Source organism: Aotus nancymaae, unplaced genomic scaffold, assembly GCF_030222135.1.
Source record: "Aotus nancymaae isolate 86718 unplaced genomic scaffold, 86718_ANA_hifiasm-v0.15.2.pri h1tg000002l, whole genome shotgun sequence".
NCBI classification, from domain to species: Eukaryota; Metazoa; Chordata; class Mammalia; order Primates; family Aotidae; genus Aotus; species Aotus nancymaae.
The window spans coordinates 19,465,167-19,484,793 of record NW_026988413.1 but is presented as its reverse complement, the minus strand read 5'-3'; the positions used below and the strand labels follow the sequence as shown (position 1 = coordinate 19,484,793).

Genomic DNA, 19,627 nt, shown 5'->3' with positions numbered 1-19,627 from the left:
GGCTTTTTATTCTCTGTGGGCACTCATAAAGCTAAAGAATATACTAAAATAATCCTAGACATGCTATTCCCACTGCTCCTGCCACAGGTGCAGGCAGCCCAAGAAGGAAAGCACGTGCCTTAAATAGGCAGGTGCTTGGCTAAGAAGTAGGGTTAGGAGTCCTAAGAGTGTTAATCAAGGTTTCCCTAAGGTCATGAATATTACAGCAGTTCATGGTTTTAAAAATAAATAAATAAATAAAACGGGAAGCAGACAAACCTAATAGGGACTCTGCTGTTACATTCCCAAGAACCAGCCCAGAGTACCTAGAACTACCCTGTCCCTTTCACTCGGTAGGGGCTGAATTATTCTAATACTGTTCTCCTGTCCAAGCAGAGGGCACCCCACAAAAGACAGAAAGAGAATGACAAGAAAAGCAGGTGAAGCAACTTAAATCTTGTCTTTCCTACCTATTAAGAGCTACAGATCTGGCCCAGAGGCGCCTCAGGATCAGATTTCTAAATATCATTTGAAATGCCGCTCTTGGGTTACTGCAAGGTCTGGGGACAACAAGCCACTTTGCCTAGAAACTGATGTGGTCAAGGATATTGAATTTCCTTATCTCTGTTTATCCAGGATAATGAGGAAGGGCTGTCCTTTACTGTATTCTTGAAACATTTCTCCTCCAGTGACCCCGGATTCAGAAGCCACTACGGGATTCATTGTGATGGTGATGACACTTCTGAACCACATCACAGCATAAATTAAAAGAGCAAGATGCCTTTGATAGTCATAACCGGTATTATACAAATGAAAGCAATTACTTTGAAGCAGTATATGAAGCTGAAAGGCACTACTGTCTGTCACTCAGTGAAAAGAAATAGTGTCTCAATATGGATTCTAGTCAGTACTATTAACTTTTAAAATGTAATCCTTTCTTTGTTGATAATAAAGGTAAAAAAAGGGCCAACCCTGATTACACTGTTACAAATCAAATCCTGAGTTAGTTTCTAACAGAATCCTCATATTTATACACTGTAGCACATACAGATTTTTGGTGGCAACTGTATATGCCAATTTCTTATTTTTTGACCACAGTAATGAACTGTACTTTGAAATTTGTACTGAAATATGAATGGGACCAGGTGAGGTGGCACATGCCTATAATCCTAGCACTTTGGGAGGCCAAGGTGGGAGGATCACTTGAGCTCAGGAGTTTGAGACCAGCCTGGGCAATGTGGTGAAACCCTAGCTGTACAAAAAATACAAAATTCAGCTGGGCATGGTGGTGCATGCCTGTAGTCCCAGCTACTTGGGAGGGTGAGGTGGGAGGATCGCTGAAGCTTACGAGGTTGAAGTGAGCCATGACTGCACTACTACACTCCAGCCTGGGCAACAGAGTGAGACCCTGTTTCAAAAAAACAATAAGTAAATAAATAAAAAGCATGAATGAAAAGGGAAGTGATGGCATGAATAAAGGCACAGAAGTGAGAAGAGCAGGATCTATCTGGGAGAATTTGCATAAACAAGGCAGAGAGCTTCAACAGACTTTATGATGCTCAGAAGTCTGCATCCAGGATTCTAAACTATGGGCTTCACAGAAGAAAGAGGGAGAAACTCAGAAAGAAATTGATATAGAGAAAGAGAAATGCAGAAGTATGACAACCTTGGCCAGGCGCGGTGGCTTAGGCCTACTATAATCCCAGCATTTTGGGAGGCCAAGGCGGGCGGATTGCCTAAGGCCGGGAGTTCAAGACCAGCCTGGCCAACGTGGCAAAACCCCGTCTCTACTAAAAATACCAAAATTAGCTGGGTGTGGTGGCGTGCGCCTATAATCCCAGCTACTCAGGAGGCTGAGACATGAGAATTGCTTGAACCCGGGAGGCAGAGGTTGCAGTGAGCCAAGATCATGCCACTGCACTCCAGCCTGGGCAACAGAGTGAGACTCTGTCTCAAAAAAACAAATCAAAAAAAAAGTATGACAAGCTCAAGTATGACATTAGTTAATTCTAAATGGATGGATGTTAAGTAGCCCAAAAAGATGCACAATTGTAAGCCATGAACATAACCAAATGGATAGGGGCTCCCTGCAACAGTTGTCATCCAAAGTCAATGCTTACAAACAATGAATTGGCCACATAATTAGTTGTAAATTTACTTCACAAAGAGTTGAAACGAGAGTTGTTTTAAACAAGCAAGGTGCCTTTGTAGATTGTTGGTTATTTGTGGGGCTATATAGGGTTTGCCCCTGGATAAATAAGGGCTATGGTTCTCTTGTTTGAGAGTGTTTGTAGCAGCAGTCCATAAAGGCTTTTAAAAAAATCACCCTGGCTAGAAGTAAAAGTAGCTGGAAATTAATCATGTGCATATATGGGAAATTAATCATGTGCATACTTAGCTGGAAATTAATCATGTGCATATATGGGAAAATTGTATTTAGCTTTCAAAATTTTTATTTGGAAGCAAAATTTTTAGTTATTAAGAACAGAGCTGTTTCATAAAGCCAGCTACACCTGTGATACAAACTCATCTCAGCTCTCTCTCCTTATTCCCTCTCTCTGTAGACTCAGAGACCATATCCATTACCCAAAGGGACATAGGGAGGGCACACAGACCTTCTTTAGGAGACAAGTTTAGAAACTGATCCACTTCGTGAGGTTCCAGCTTAATTTTAGGAATAATGGTCTGGCACGAGGAATCAACCTGGAAAAAGAATTTCAAACACAGATTTTAAAAAACAGTCACAGCCTTGAAGACCCACTCAGGAGAGCTATTGGTCACTCTGTCTTCCTCTCGGGACAACCTGACTACTCTGGAGAATAGCTGAGTGTAGCCAGCTCCCCTGGCAGGGAGTCATTTTAGTTCTTAACATTTTTCTCATTGCCAAACTTGATATTACAGCTGACAGGACCCTCAGAACTTACCTGAGACCACCCTGGGTAACATACTGAGACACCATCTCCCCAAAAAACACAAAAATTAGCCAGGTGTGATGGCATGCACCTGCAATTCCAGCTACTTGGGAGGCTGAGGCGAGAGAATCACTTAAGCCCAGGAATTTGAGGCTGCAGCAAGCTATGATCATACCATTGCACTCCAGCCTAGGTAACAGAGTGAGACCCTATCTCAAAAAAAAGAAAAAAGAAAAAGAAAAGGACGCTCAGAACTCTAAAGCTGAAAGCCAAATGCTCAACCCCAAGAGTATATCAATATTCTTTTCTATGTTTTCGTGGTACTATAAAGGGATTTTACTACAAAATATTCTGTACATTTTGAAAGCGTCTCAGGCCTCCACCAGCTTGCCCTGGGGTAGGGACTGTGCAGCAAGCCACATCCTTTCTCTCCAGGCTTCCTAATGACTGATGACATCTAATCATAAGATGCCTGGTAGGGAAAGGAAAAGAGTTATCTGGCCCATACATGGGGGCAAGGCCATGTGTCTGAGCTTTGCTAGTTACATACTTTACAATAACTCAACCAGGCCAAGTGCAGTGGCTCACACCTGTAGTCCCAAGACTTTGGGAGGCAGAGGTGGGTGGATCACTTGAGGTCTGGAGTCAAGACCAGCCTGGCCCACATGGTAAAACCCCATCTCTACTAAAAATACAAAAATTAGCCAGGCCTGGTGGCCACATCTGTAATCCGAGCTACTCAGGAGGCTGAGGCACAAGAATCGCTTGAACCCGGGAGGCAGAGGTTGCAGTGAGCCGAGATCATGCCACTGCACTCCAGCCTGGGCAACAGAGTGAGACTTTGTCTGGAAAAAAAAAGAAGTAATAAATAAATTAAATAACTCAACTAAAATTCCGTGGAACAAGGAGAGTAATATAGACCCAGGGAGCCCAACTCAATAAAGAGACTTAAATAGTTACTGAGAAAGGAATCCTAGCACAGCTGCAGAGGCCTCTGTCTACAACCCTTCATCATCTACATAGACGGACTAAGAGGTGAGTACGTAGTAACACTTTTATGACTCTACTGCTTCTGTGTTACCTTATTCTGAACAGGTAGATACTATATCTGTTTTTTTTTTTTTTTTTTTGAGACAGAATCTCGCTCTGTCACCCAGGCGGGAGTGTGGTGGCGTGATCTCGGCTTACTGCAGCTTCCACCTCCCAAAGTGCCGGGATCACAGGCGTGAGCCACCACACCCGGCTACAGGTAGACACTATATCTCGCTCACAAGAAATCTGACTAAGGAATGTTAATGAAGTACTGTTTATAACCTGAGGCTTTGAACTTAAGGAGAGCTAAGACAGGCTTCCAACACTTGCAAGAAGATGTACAAATATGATGCCGGTCCGTGGCCAGACAATGGAAACACCCAGAAACAAGGTAGAGTAGAATTAAATTCTACTTGTGATAGGCATGGAATCCAGTAAGGAAAAATCCTTATTTCTTATGCGTTCCATGGGTAACACAATAATAAGTGATATTATTACTAGTAATATTATTTACATTGTTATAGTGTTATTAATATTGTTAATATTATTCATTTTATTAAATGAATCAACAGGTGGGACGTTCCTGACTTGAGTAAGAACAACTCAGCATCTCACTAGGAAAGTAAAATATTACACAGGAGCTCACATTCCCAGCGGCCACATACTCTAAGCCATGGATTGTATCATCATCTCCACCACTCCCTTTCCATTGCTTAAAAAATCAGTGTCATGGAGAATTTTTTTTTTTTACCATAGATATTTTCTGTGTTTTTTTATTTTGTAACAGTAATCAAAGAGGGAATGAAATCAGCTTAGCTACTGATTTTTTTCTGAACAACGGCTTTAAAGGAAGCTGGCACCAAATCGACATACCCTTATTAAATGTCTACGTATATATACACACACAAAGTCGCACGTCCTTAAATGTACATAGCCGCTAACTCCAAAAAGATTAAACACCTTATTGGAGAACGAGAATCCGTATCTTTTAATCCAGCCTGTTTATACGGAAGAAAATTGAGCATACCCCAGTATTCATTTCCAGAGGGGGTTCCTCCTTTTCAAACGGGGTGGAGATGGCTGTGATGGTCAGAGTGACAGATGGAACGAGTCCGGGGGGTGGTTCATCTGTAATGGGCTCTGTCTTGATGGTTGCTGAAGGGAAGTCTGTAGACAGGTACCACTTCTCACTTTCCACCTCGTCTGCAGGAAAAAGACGAACACACGTGAACTTGTTCGGGGCATCAGGTTTAAGCAAAACAAGCAAGCACTGGTCTTTCTCCCCCAAAAAGCTCAGTGAAGCATGACTGAGAGTAGAATAAAAGATCGAGAGATATGAACGGCAAAGTAAGTATCCATACTTGTATTTGTTTGCATGTGAGCATGCCTAAAGAAACTCTGGAAGGAATCCATTCAAAAGAAAGAAACTTGGCTTCCTGGGAAAAGCAGGAAGAAGACTGGGTTGATGGGGAATAGAATAGAAGGGAGGATTTTGGATGTGCAATGAGCTACTCTTTTTGGTTGTCAAATCGAGTAAATGTGTTATCTATTCAAAAATAAATAAATAAGCACATTTAAAAACATGAAAGGAAAAAACAGCCAGGTACAGTGGCTGGCGCCAATAATCCCAGCACTTTGGGAGGCCAAGGCAAGAGGATTACTCGAGCCCAGGAGTTCAGCACCAGCCTGGGCTACAATGCAAGACCCTGTCTCTACAAAAAAAAAAAAAAAATTTTAATGAGCTAGGTGCAATGGTGAGTGTCTGTGGTCCCAGCTACTTGGGAGGCTGAGGCAGGAGGATTGCTTGAGCCAGGAAGTCGAGGCTTCAGTGAGCTCTGATCATGTAAATGTACTCCAGAGCCTGGGCAACAGAGAGAGACCCTGTCAAGAAAGAAAGAGAGAGAAAAGGAAGGGAGAGGAGAGGAGGTGAGGAGAGGGGAGGGGAGAAAAAGGGAGGGAAGGGGAGAGGAGAGGGAAGGAAGAAGTGAAGCGGGGGGGGGGGGGAGGGAGAGAGAGAGAGAGAGAGAAGGAGAAGCAAGGAAATGGTTGATAACCAACAGGAGAGAATGTGAGCATGGTGAGTAGGTCTCTCTCTCCTTCTCCCCAAAGGAAAGTCATTTGGTTTTTTGATATTTTTTCACTCCTTTTTTTTTTTTTTGGTTCTCTTCTGTTTTCACTGTGATCCCACCTAGGCCTTAAACCTAACTTAGACTTCCAGAAACTCTGCTCAGCCCTTTGGGAGACTGGTTTGTAATAACCATCTGCCCTTTGCTGAAATGTACTAAATACTCTTCGGGAGAAAACAGCGGGGTCTTGTCTTGACTTTCCTGATTATCACCAGGCCTGGGGCTAGATAACAATTGAGAGACAAGACTGAACAGACAGAGTGCCTGTCACCTAATGTATATTCTTCTCAGAGTCTAAGTTGTACCCTGTTTTTTTTGTTGTTGTTATTTTTTTTTTTTTTTGAGACAGAGTCTCACTCTGTCCCCCAAGCTGGAGTGCAGTAGCGCAATCTCGGATCACTGCAACCTCCGCCTCCCAGGTTCAAGTGATTCTCCTGCCTCATCCTCCCGAGTAGCTGGGACTATAGGCGCACAACACCACACCTGGCTAATTTTTTATATTTTTTTTAGTAGAGACGAGGTTTAGCCAGGATGGTCTCAATCTCCTGACCTCATGATCTGCCTGCCTCGATCTCCCAAAGTGCTGGGATTACAGGCATGAGCCACCGCACCCAGCCGTGGTACCCTGTAATTCTTAACAAATTGCTTTGGAGCTCGCGTCTCAGCACTGCCCTTGAAAAGCAGGGAGGTGGGAAAGAAAGGAAAAGACCAGGGGAGTGGAAACAGCCACAGAACAAGACAAAGCAAGCCAAAGTCCACATTCCTTAGTTGACACCAGTTTTACCAAAATCAGACTCAGATAAAGCAAAGACATATGCTCCTTTGCTTTATCAAAATGCTTAAACACACACACCACATTTCACATTCTTAGTGACCCATGACTGTCAGGGGAGCAAAGTCATTCACATTATAAATTTATTTTACATTCAAGAATGTGAGTCCAGTTTTCTTAGGAAAAAGTACAATCATTCAGAACCGCTAGGAGGAAGGGAAGGGCAGACACAGAAACTAAAAAGTTAAAATTATGTTTCATAAGCAACTTCCTTCAAGCACAAAAACAGGTTCATATTCAAGGCAAATGATTACCCCACTAAATCCAATTATCACTGAGGAGTTATCCCAGCCCCAATTTATTTCCCAAGGAGAAATAAAGACAGGATGAGCAGGACTTCTGTTGGTGGAAGATGTTTTGCTTTTAGAGTGGGGCCGCTGAGTGCTGTGGTGTGACGGGGATTTCCATCCTTCATGGGGTGTGGGCCACATCTTGGTGAAGGGGGAGGGCGAAGGAACAAAGGGCCCTCTGATGGCGGCCAGAGGAGGGAGACCACTCTGTACTGGACTCAGACGGCGCCCCAGCTCAGCCCAGAGAAGAAGCAACTAAACCATGAGCCAAAAGATTCTGTTGCCTCTCCCCGAGGGAATTTAGGAACTAGACACTGTCTGCTGCAAAGAACACCCACTTAGGACAGTCAGGGAAGGGTTGGAGAGACAGAGACAGCATAGATCCCATTTCCTCCATTCAGCAATGACATGGTGATGCTTTTGCTTTTTTTGTTTTTTGTTTTTGAGACAGGGTCTTGCTGTGTTGCCCAGGCTGGAGTGCAGTGGTGCGATCTTGGCTCCCTGCAACCTCCGCCTCCCAGATTCAAGCGATTCTCCTGCCTCAGCCTCCCGAGTAGCTGGAATTACAAGTGCCTGCCACGACACCCAGCTAATTTTTGTATTTTTAGTAGAGACAGGGATTTGCCATGTTGGCCAGTCTGGTCTTGAACTCCTGACCTCAGGTGATTGGCCCACCTCGGCCTCCCAAAGTGCTGGGATTAGGCATGAGCCACCCGGCACGGCTATGCTTCTCCTTTTTGAAGTCAACACTTAAAGCCTGCCCACACTGAGCAGTATTTATCCCTGGCAGAGGCTGGCAGAAAGTTGATGATAAGATGAAATATAGCCTCAGGGCGGTAAGGAAGCATCCCTGAGAAAAAGGGTGCACACAATATTCAGGAAATTGTGAGATAAGGCCAGATCCCCCCCGACTGTGCAGTGAAGGTGACTGTGATGAAACTTAATTCACAAGGCAAACAAAAGAAAAGGCAAAGTAAAACAAAAAGTGAATACAAAATTATAAGACACAATGAAGATGGGTGACAGGATCAGGTCTTCCAGTCTAGCGAGGCCATTCTCAAAGCGTGCACGTTCGTAAAATGAGGTCAGGACCGTTGATATTCTTAATGCCCAGTGTCCTATAGCCCTCTTTAGAAACATACAAATATCATCACTGCTGCCTCAGGGAATGGAAACTACAGGGCAAGCGATGGTACTTGAACTGTAAAAGGAAACCTTTTCTCTCAAGGATAACTATACATTTTCAAGAGTAAACCCAAAGAAGCGGCCTCTCCTCCCCTGAGCTTTTTTGAGGACAAACAGCTGGTGTTGCTTTCATGCTTCCACTCCAGTACAACAATTTAGTCCTTGATCCTGAAAGATGCTTTAGAGTTAGAAAGGGGTTTAAGACCATCAAGCTCAAAGGTACTATTTTTTTTGTTTTTGAGATGGAGTCTCTCTCCATCACCCAGGCTGGAGTGCAGTGGTGCGATCTCTGCTCACTGCAATCTCCGCCTCCTGGGTTCAAGTGATTCTTTTGCCTCAGCCTCCCAAGTAGCTGAGATTATAGGCGTGTGCCACCATGCCTGGCTAATTTTAGTATTTTTAGTAGAGACAGGTTTTCACCATGTTGGCCAGGCTGGTCTTGAACTCCTGACCTCAGGTGATCCACCCGCCTCAGCCTCCCAAAGTGCTGGGATTACAGGCTTGAGCCACCATACCCAGTCTATCATTTCTAGATGAGGAACATGACACCCAGGCCTAGGTCACATGGCAACTTAGAAGCAGAACCCAGATCTCTGCACTCTGGCCAGTAATCTTCCCATTAAGAAGAAAACTTTATATGTGGATAAAGATTATGCATACATAATGCTCACTATGGCATTGTTTATAATCACAAAACACTGGAAATAACCAAAACATTAAAAAGCAAGAGAAGGCCGGGTGTGGTGGCTCACGCCTGTAATCCAAGCACTTTGGAGGCCAAGGCGGGCAGATCACCTGAGGTCAGGAGTTCAAAACCAGCCTGACCAACATGGTGAAACCCTGTCTTAAAAAAAAGCAAAAACAAAAACAAAAAGCAGGAGAAAGGTTAAGTCAATTACGGTGCATCCATACAATGGAATATTTATGCCGACATTAACATTACATGTATAAGGCCTTTTTAATTACAAATGAAAGACTTATAATGAAATATTAGGACCAAAACTCTAGATATAAATTTATATACTATTAAAGAAGAAAGTGATAAAAGAATCAAAAGAAATATGCCAAATAGTAAGCATCTCTGGATAATCATTCAGAACATGCATGACTTTTTCTTCTTTCTCTTTAAATTTTATAGTACTTCTAGATTTCCAATGTTGGAACACTACTGTCTTTGGATGAACACACAGGGACGAGGCCTGCTCTACTTCATGCCTTAGGCTGGTAATTAATGGATAGAGGCTCTAATTGCCCAAGGGGCCATTTAGAAGCCCTTGACTCAGTGAGAGTCAATGAGTCCCTTATTACGTAAATAACTTGCATTCCTGGCTCCAGGTCTTCCTCCTCCCTCCATCCAAGACTTCTGCTTTAGAATTTTGCAGGGTCCTCCCACCATGGGCTGATCTCCACCCACAGCTTGGCCCAGCGGCTTGATGTGGCCATTGGTATGTAAGCTTTGTGATCCAAGTAGAGTTTTGGAATGTGCTTGCAGGATGGAACTAACGTTACCATCAGCGCGAGATGAGCTAGGATGATCTATTGATCTCAGGAGAAGGATGACAGCCACATAGAACAGTCCCCCTTAGAGGACCTTAGCCAAGACCAGCCAACTATCAGCTGACCTTAGAGACGCCAGTGAATCTAGCTGAAACTAGCAGAAACACTCTGCTGACCCCCACACAGAAACAGACATGTGGACTATGATAATGACAAATGACTGAGTGACTGAGTTTTGGGGTGGTTTGTTATGCAGCAACATAGCTAGCTGATACAGTATAGCTGAATGTGTGAAGAACAAATTAAACTCATTACATTAGAATCTATTACAATAAAATTACTACATACATTTCCAAAATAATTCTTCTAAACCATCAACTATGGATCACATCAATAAACATTTGTGGATTGGCTGATGAGACCTACTAGTTACATCATAAAATATGAAATGACTTCATATGAAGAAAGTCAGCCAGTAAGTAGTTTGGGGAGAACAGCATTCCAGTGGCAGTTGAAATGAAAGAAAAGAGCTTTCATTCTGAACTATTGGGGGTTGGCTTGTACTCTGTTCCTCAATGGAAATAAATACCAAATCACAGAAAACAAAATGATAAACATAACCTATGAAGTAGGTGTTAGCGAAGGACAGAGTAGAGGGAAAAGAGCAGAATATGTATCACATTGTTTCTCCAGGATCTTATTTTTGTAGTTTTATTTTATTGGCAAAATAGATCAGTAGAACCACTGGCTTAGAACTGGAATTATCCTTGGATGTCTTAGTTATTGGCTAAACTACCAATGTAGTAAGAGTCAGTAGACATTCTACACCCTTTAATTTCTAAAACTTGAAGCTGAGATACCAAGTGGAAAAAATAAAAATGATCTTTCCGAATTGTGTTAATAGGTCTTTTAAGTGTTGTTTCAGACGAAAAACATCCCTGGTAAGTTTAGCAGGGCATAGTGTGGAGAGTAAGAACAATCCCCATAAACAGCTTCCTGTCAAAGGTCAAACTCGACTGGCACATTTTCTCAGCTTCACCGCTCAGCTGTCGGCAAGAAAATAAAAACAAGCCACTGATCACGGTGAGAAGCAAGTCCTTTATATCCGAAGACCAAATGGAGCAGCCATGAGCAATGGGGTTAGATGCCAAGTTACCAAATCATCAAGATGGACAAAGAGACTGAAAAAGACATGAACTCAAAGCCAAGATAATAGCAACACCAAAATGCAGATCGTCCATCATTTCCATATGCGCCACAGACAAACACATTGAATGGATACTGATTCCTAGGAAAGAAAGAAAAAAAAAACCAGATTGCGAGTTGGCATTATCTTTATTTTTAATGAAGATAAAAATTCAGGATACCAATCCACTATGCCAAAGGGAAAAATTAAGCTGAGAGCTGAGTCATTTCCTTTTGTTCCTAAGCACAGTTATAGATCAAAGGTTAAAGATCTCCACAGGTAGACACTCTTTGTTCACCTTTTTTTTTTTTTCATTTCTTTAGACAGAGTCTTGCTCTGTCACTGCAGCCTCGATCCCGCCACCTCAGCTTCCTAAGTAGCTGGGACTCCCAGGCCTGAGCGATCCTGCCACTCAGGACTACAGGCACGCATCACCACACCCAGCTAATTTTTGTTTTCATTTTTTGTAGAGATGAGGTCTCACTGTGTTGTTGCCCAGACTGGTTTCAAACTCCTGGGCTCAAGCAATCCTCTTGCCTCAGTCACCCAAAGTGCTAGGATCACAGTCATGAGCACCCAGCTCAACATTCATCTTATCTTATGAGAAGTGTTGATTTACTGAGCACAAGATGAATGCATAATGGACTATTCCCCTAGCTGTTCCTTTTCTCTTGCAACACGTGGATTACCATACCCTCCCTCTTTCTCATTCAGCCACTTTTTCTTTAAATACTGAAGTCCTCAACGTGGAGAAAGGTACAGGCCATAGACTGTTTCTGTGATTCCGTGTTTATCTGCTCTGGGTATGTCTTTAACCTTGGCAAAATCAGTTCCTAAAATGACTGAGACCTGCGTCAGATACTTTTTTGTTTATAACATATATACAAACACATATATATATATATATATATATATATATATATATACATGTGAACATAGAGAGAATGGTCATTTATTCTTAAAAAGAGAAACCAGATGAGGTACTGCCACTTACATGAGAAAAACACATACACAGTTTGTCCTTGAACAACACAGGTTTTAACCCTGCAGGTCTACTCACAAGCAGATTCTTTCAAACAAACATGAATTGAAAATACAGTATTCATAGGATGTAAAACCCAAGTACAGTGAGGGCTGACTGTACATCCATTTACTATTTATGTAATATATCTAAAGTGAAAAGGAAATTTTATAGATGAAATAAACATGCCTCGTCTAAATCCTAGAGCATTTCATTTGTTTGCCCTTTGAAAAATTTCAAAGGAGTTGGCAAATCTTGACCAAATCTTTTAATGTAAAAATCTCTTAAAGGAAAAATACAATGGCTGGGCTCTGGAAGCTGGGGAAGGGGCAAGAATTCAGTTAAGTGTGTCAGAATCATATTAAACTACAGCCCACTACATGCTGTAAATATTTACTACATCCTTTTTTCTTCAATGAAGAAGTTATGACTCTCATTCATGAATCTCCAAAGTAACTATAATCACTAGATTAATGTGAACATGGCTTTCTTATACTAATCTAGCATTGCAATGACTAGGCAGACAGAGAAATCATTATTTTAGTTTTTTCAAAAAATAAAAAGGGAAAACATTTTTTTTATCTGTTTGGAAAAAAGTAAAAGGTAACACCAAAAGGTGAGGAATAGCAAAATAGCGTGTATTACAAACCCAAGCTTCAGATGGAAGAGGTCAACTGTTCCTCTGTCTGTCCCCCCAGTCACTGTCAGTTTCTCTCTATGGCCGTGCATGGTGAAGGGCCCAGTAGATACACACACCTTCCTCTTCTATCTCCAGGTCTAGCCACTCTACGATGATTCAGACCGATGTTCTCGTCATCAGCTCACACCGTATGTGAGGAAGACACCGCTATGCACCTCATCTCTGTGAGTTTCAAGTCTCACTTCCATGGACCATGTCAACATCAAGATCTCTTCAACGATGCAAAGCAAAAACCTAAGCCATCTCTGACTCACCTCTGCCCCATCCTCAGCGTATCTGATCTTGTGCTCTTCTTGCTGCAGTTTTTAACAAATTATTTCAAAACCCATTTTTTTCTTTGCCATCATGTTATATACATTTCCACTTCTCCCTGGATAGTTATATCTGTGCACACTTTCACTGTTCTCACACAACAGCCATGAGAAATTATTATGTGTTTCTTCTAAGCTCCAAAAAACGCCATCCTATGTTTCTCAGTCCCTGCTTCCCATCAGGCAGAGATCAAACCCTAGTCCTTGCCCTCCTCCAGGCTGCCCCATTTACCCCATGTGACTTTGCCCCAGCAGTATCTGCTCACCTTTACCTCACAGACTACTGTGTTCATTCCCACCTGAGAACACAGCTCCATGAATTTAAGGTATCCATAGTGAACTAGCCTACCCAGCCATCCTTTGCCACTGAGAGCCCTACTAAATTTGTCAGGAGGAAGATGATTCTTATCCATATTCCTGGCCCACCCTCTATAGACCTGGGACAGCCATAGTTAACAGTCCTTTGCTCCACCATTGACTATGTTTGTGGTGTAAAGGTAGTATTAGACCACTTCCATATTAGCATATTTTATGCTAACTTCTATCCATAGTCTATATAATCTGTAGCTTTGTCCTTGTATCATTTTACAGGATAGGGTCCATGTCTGCTTCTCTCTGAACAGCCCTCATCCAGCACTATAGAGTTTCTTCTTCAGGAAGAACACCAAAATTAAAGGACAATGCAAATGCACACCTAGCATCCCAATTTAATCACACAAAGAAGCATGACTGAAATATAGTAACTCATAAAGACAGCCTCCACGTGGTGAGGTACAAGGCTTGGTCATTCAAATATAAGCTTTTATTTCTCAAATTATAAAAGTATCCACAAATATTTTGCTGGGATGCTTCTGCTTATCTCTTTTAACCACATTACATGTTTTTTTTTTTTCTTTCTTCTTTTTTTTTGGTTTTGTTGTTGTTGCTTTTTTTACAGAACAGAAAATCCTGCTTAGCATCTGGTTCACGGCCTTAATCAAGGGGAGAAATGGCTGGGCTGGCTGTAGGATTTTTTCTTCGTGGTTTTGAAGGCTGCACCTACATTTCTAGGGTTGGCTCCTGTGGTTGCTGGGCCATGTAAAGTTCCTTAGCTCTAGTGTTTCAGAAACCTACATTCAAAGTCCCCCTAAGATAGAAGACTCCTATGGAATCTTAGAACAGTGATTTTTAACTTTTTTTGGTCACAAACTCTTCTGAGAACCTAAAAAAAGATGTAATAGCTCTCACTGGAAAAATTAACAAATGTAGATAGCCCAGATTTTTGTATAGTTTTAGGGGTCCACAGTCCATCTGAAGTCTGTGATAGAATGATAGGATAAGAACATCTACGTGTGCCCTTCATAGTTGCCCTGGGGTTCAGGCAGGGGATAGAAGGAGGAAGGGAAAGTTAGAAGGGAAAGAGCCAGGAAGGAAGAGGGAAAGAGAGAAGAGTTCTAGTGAGAAAGAGAAGGAGAGAGGGGAAGCAGGAGGCAGAGGGAGAAAAAAGGAGAAAAACTCTAACAAATTAGGAGAGAGTTTCCACTTAACTGTGTGTCATCACTTTTTTCCAGGCTTAGAAGCAATTGCAGAAGAACTGCATTTAATCTAAGTACAACCGAACAAGGACAGCTGGATCACTGGCTTTCCCAGGTATTACAAAATACTAATTCCCCATCCATCACTGGATCCAAGGACTCGTAGTTTTGCTTAGGCTATATCACCATGCATCAGATAAAGAATATTAAATTTAATGTAAACAGCTGTCTGTACATGCTACATATTTTTGTGCTGCCTAAAAGCAACCATCCTCCATCAGGGTGGTTATCTGCTCTAACAGAGCACTTGGATTTGGGAGGAACATTGGTGGACTGATTTCCAGCCCCATTGCCACCTTAAGGGGGATGCAAACTGGGGTTCACATGAATAAAATAATTCCATTCCCAAACATTTGCCTGTCCACACAACTCAGAAAAATAATTGAAGCCAAGATCCAGACAAAGCTTTGCTGGGCCAGTTCCCCATCCACTCCTCCACACTGCCTCACTCTGATTTCACGCATCTAAAATGACTAGTATCCCATGTTTGTTGTAAGTGACTTTTACTCAGAGAAGACATTGGTACTTCAACAAAGATGAACTGTGGACCAGAAGCCCTTTGTAAAATACATCTGACCCACTGTACCTGTTCTCAGCAAATTACCAGCACGGCCTGTCACAGCCCAAGAGCTATAAATAGAACAAAGCCCCAGCTGGGGGAACTGAATGGTGAATGCTTTGGCCTCATGATAAAAGGGCATCTCACGCCATTTAGAATGGTGATCATTAAAAAGTCTGGAAACAACAGATGCTGGAGAGGATACGGAGAAATAGGAATACTTTTCCACTGTTGGTAGGCGTGTAAATTAGTTCAATCATTGTGGAAGACAGTGTGGCGATTCCCCAAGGATCTAGAACCAGAATTATCATTTTACCCAGCAATCCCATTATTGGGTATATACCCAAAGGATTATAAATCATTTTACTATAAAGACGCATGTACATGTATGTTTACTGCAGCACTATTTACAATAGCAAAGACTTGGAACTAACCCAAATGCTCAACAAAGATAGACTATATAAAGAAAATGTGACACATATATACCATGGAATACTATACAGCCATAAAAAAGAATGAGTTTATGTCCTTTACAGAGACATGGATGAAGCTGGAAACCATCATTCTCAGCAAACTAACACAGAAACAAAACAAAAAAAAAAAACACCATACGTTTTCACTCATAAGTGGGAGGTGAACAATGAGAATACATGGACACAGGGAGGGGAATATCACACACCAGGGCCTGTGAGGGGTAGGTGGAAGGGGAGGGAGAGCATTAGGACAAATACCTAGATGAAGGGTTAATTGGTGCAGCAAACCACCATGGCACATATATACCTATGTAACAAACCTGCACGTTCAGCACATGTATCCCAGAACTTAAAGTAAAATTTTAAAAAAAGCAGGGGAGCGGGGGCACTTCCTGAAAAAGTTGTACTGATTATTTTGCACCACATATTGCTATTAACATAGGTGGTACCCATGGGTTCCTTTATATTGTGTTTAAATTGATTACAACTAAAAAAGAAAAGAAGGCGTATTGCCATGGAAAATAAAGGAACCCTGAACTTTTGGCAATCTGCTTATTTATAATCAATTCACGTGGGATCTTGCTTTAGATGTCCTCACCCTCTACTCTCCATCTGCTTCCCTCCAAGCCCCTTTAGTGTATCAACGTCATGCAACTCCCTCAGGCCCAACTGAAATTCTGCCTCATTCATGCAACTTTTCCCAGAAGCTTCACTGGGCATGCCCTCTTTCCTTGGAACTTCTACAACTTTCTCTAGGGACACTGCTCACGTTCTGCCTCATAAGGTACTTGAGTACATGGTACTTTCACTAGACTCTAAGCCACTTATAGGCAGGATCTAAGTTTTATTGTTGTGTCCCACAAGTATCTAGGGTAGGCCTGACACACAGTAGGCATTCAACAAGCATGTGGAACTCATTGAAGGGGGAAGTTAGTCTACATAGGTTGTTTGGGCCATCTCCCACCTGAATATTCTACAACGGCAAGGCTGGTAAATTCCTGACTCCTCCATAGACGCTAACTGGGTTACTATAACACAGGTATCACTATATTTCTTACCACCTCTGCTACAGGACCTTTGCACTCATTGTTTCCTCTGCCTAGGGGCCTCTTCCTGAGACATACACCTGGTTCTTTCCCTCTTCTTCTGCTGTCTTTGCTCAAATGTCACCTTCAAGGTAAGGTCTTCCCTGTCCATCCTATTTAAAATTTCAACTCTCTTCCCTCAACCCTAAATAACACCCTATCCCTCTTTCTGATTTATTTTTCTGTGTAACCCTGATGGCCAGATATAAGGCAGGCACTCAATAAATAGCTATAGGATTCCTTTTTAAAAGACTCATAAAGCATTTATAAAATACCTACTTTTATTAAGCACTGTGCTTGATCCTATACAAAGCAATTGCCGAAAGCCAAGAGCCATTGTGATCAAATGGCTGCTGTCCAGTGTGTGTGCACAGCCAGAGACGCTGTGGGGCAAGCCATGCATGGGATGGCAGAGCAGGTGTCTTCCATGATGCCATCACCAAAGGTCAGGGTATATGCTCAGTGTTCCACACCTTCTCTCTCAACAACATATTAATTCAATTAATTCAATAACATATATGCTTGTCAGGTACCTTTGAAGTGCCAAGAACAATGCCAGGTGTCAGGAATACACAATTGTACTTGTCCTCAATCAGCTCAAAATACAGATGAGAACATACAAAACAAATGGATGCCTGACATATAAGGACAACAGTAACACAGTAAACTCTATACACATGACAAAAAAAGTATTATGAAAACATGGTGAAAGGTGACAACTTCCAGACGAAGAGTTACATGTTGGGTGATGCTGAGTTGAGTCTTGAGAGGCAGGTGGGAATTTGACTAGTAGAGGGAAGTTGAGGGTGCAGAGAAGGCAGAGGGCATTTCAAGGGCAGAGAAGAGTCTGAGAAAAGGCATGTACTAGAAAATCCAAGGCTAGAGCCATAGTGACAGTGGGTGACAGGACATAGGGTGGGGAAGGGAAGCAGGATCAGCCCACAGAGGCCCTCAACAGCCATGCCTATGAGGTCAGCTTCATTCTAGAGAACAATGGGGAACTACTTGAGATTTTGTAATCAGAATCTAATAGTGAACAAAAGTTCATGAACCTAACAGTTCTTGAAACTTTTTACATCTTCACCCCATATAGCTTCTTGGAGTATGTACTTTATAAGTAACCTGACTACTATCTAAAACAAACCATTTCCATTCATTGGTCCTAAGACAGCAGATGCTTCTGGTTTGTGCTTAGTTTCTGTCCTCTAAGGGATTATAATCTAAGGTAGATTCACTGACTCGAACTGACATATAAAGAACAAACTAATGAAAATAGAAGAATCCACAAATAAGTTGAACACGTAAATATCCACTATTGTATTTCATAATAGAACATGGTCTGATGAATTGAGAAATCCTCTACAAAGCCTTCTTGACCTCTTGCTGCTCTTGGTTCTAAATAATAATCATTGCAACAGCAGCTAAGAATGATATCCTTACCATCCGTCAGGCCCTGGGCTAGAAATTGGAATATATTATCATACTTAATCCTCACAACAAGACATAAAGTAGATGCTACTGTCCTAGTTTTACACATGCGAAAGCTGTGGCTTGGAGAAGTTAAGTCATTTGCCCATAGCCAGTCAGTGGTCAAACAGAATCTGAAACGAGGTCTACGACTGCAAAGCACATAACCTTAACCACTGCTGTTAGCATGTGTTCAACATTTCATAATCAGTTGTATACACTTCTAATCTTCCTTACCCGGAAAGTTCTGTGAAAGCAACATACAATTTTTTTTTCTTTATTCAGTGGTCTCCCCCATCCGTGCTTTTGCTGTCTACAACTTCGTTTACCTGTGGTCCAGAAAAATATTAAATGGAAAATTCAAAAAATAAATAATCCATAAGTTGTAAATTGCATGCTGCTCTCAGTGGCATGATGAAATCTCCTGCTATCCCTTTGTCTAGTGTATCCACACTGTATACACTCTCCACCCATTAGTCACCAACATTGTCTGCTCCTGACATTCAGCCATCAATATCATCATAGATGGATGACCCAGGGTTACAGGAAGTGGATGAGCCTCCTTCTGTCATCATCAGATGGTCAGTAATAGCCTAACACTACGTCACAATGCCTACATCATTCACCTCACTTTATCTCAGTACTGAGGCATTTTATCTCTCACATCATCACAAGAGGAAGGGTGACTACAGCACAATATTTTGAGAGAGAGAGAGAGATCACATTCACTTAAGTTTTAATACAGTATATTGTTATAACTGTTCTATTTTATGATTAGTTACTGCTATTAATCTCTTAGTATGCCTACTTTATAAATAAAACTTTATCACAGCGATGTCTGTTTATACAGGCATATCTCATTTTATTGCCCTTTACTTTGTTGTGCTGTGCAAATAGTGCATTTTTTACAAATTGAAGGTTTGTGACAAATAGTGCATTTTTTTACAAATTGAAGGTTTGTGACAACTCTTCATAGAGCAAATCTATCTGCACCATTTTTTCCAACAACACATGCTCACTTCATGCCTCTGTAATTCTCACATTATTTCAAATTTTTTCATTATTAGATCTGTTGTGGTAATCTGTGATCAGTTATCTTTGATGTTACTATTGTAATTGTTTTGGCCACACCTATATATAATAGCAAACTCAATCAATAAATGTTTATGTGTGTTCTGACTGCTCCATCAACAAGCTATTCCCCCATCTCCCCCGAATTTAAGCCTCCCTACTCCGAGACCCAACAATATTGAAATTAGGCCTCTAAGTGTTCAAGTGAAAGGAAGAGGCACATATTTCTGACTTTCAATCAAAAGACAAAAATGATTAAGTTTAGTGAGGAAGGGGCAAGTCAAGAACCAAGACAGGCTGAAAGCTAGGCCTCCTGTACCAAAGTCA

General features: G+C 41.7%; 1 protein-coding gene across 1 annotated transcript in view; it reads right to left on the bottom strand.

The window, feature by feature from the left end:
* The window catches only part of CREB3L2 (cAMP responsive element binding protein 3 like 2), a 136,333-nt gene that overhangs the window by 33,086 nt on the left and 83,620 nt on the right, over nucleotides 1–19,627 (bottom strand). The window contains exons 3-4 of the mRNA XM_064373111.1: nucleotides 4,951–5,126; nucleotides 2,595–2,682 (exon numbers count right to left, since the gene is read on the bottom strand). Coding sequence (XP_064229181.1) covers nucleotides 2,595–2,682; nucleotides 4,951–5,126 — 264 coding nt within the window. The remainder of the gene's footprint in view (nucleotides 1–2,594; nucleotides 2,683–4,950; nucleotides 5,127–19,627) is intronic.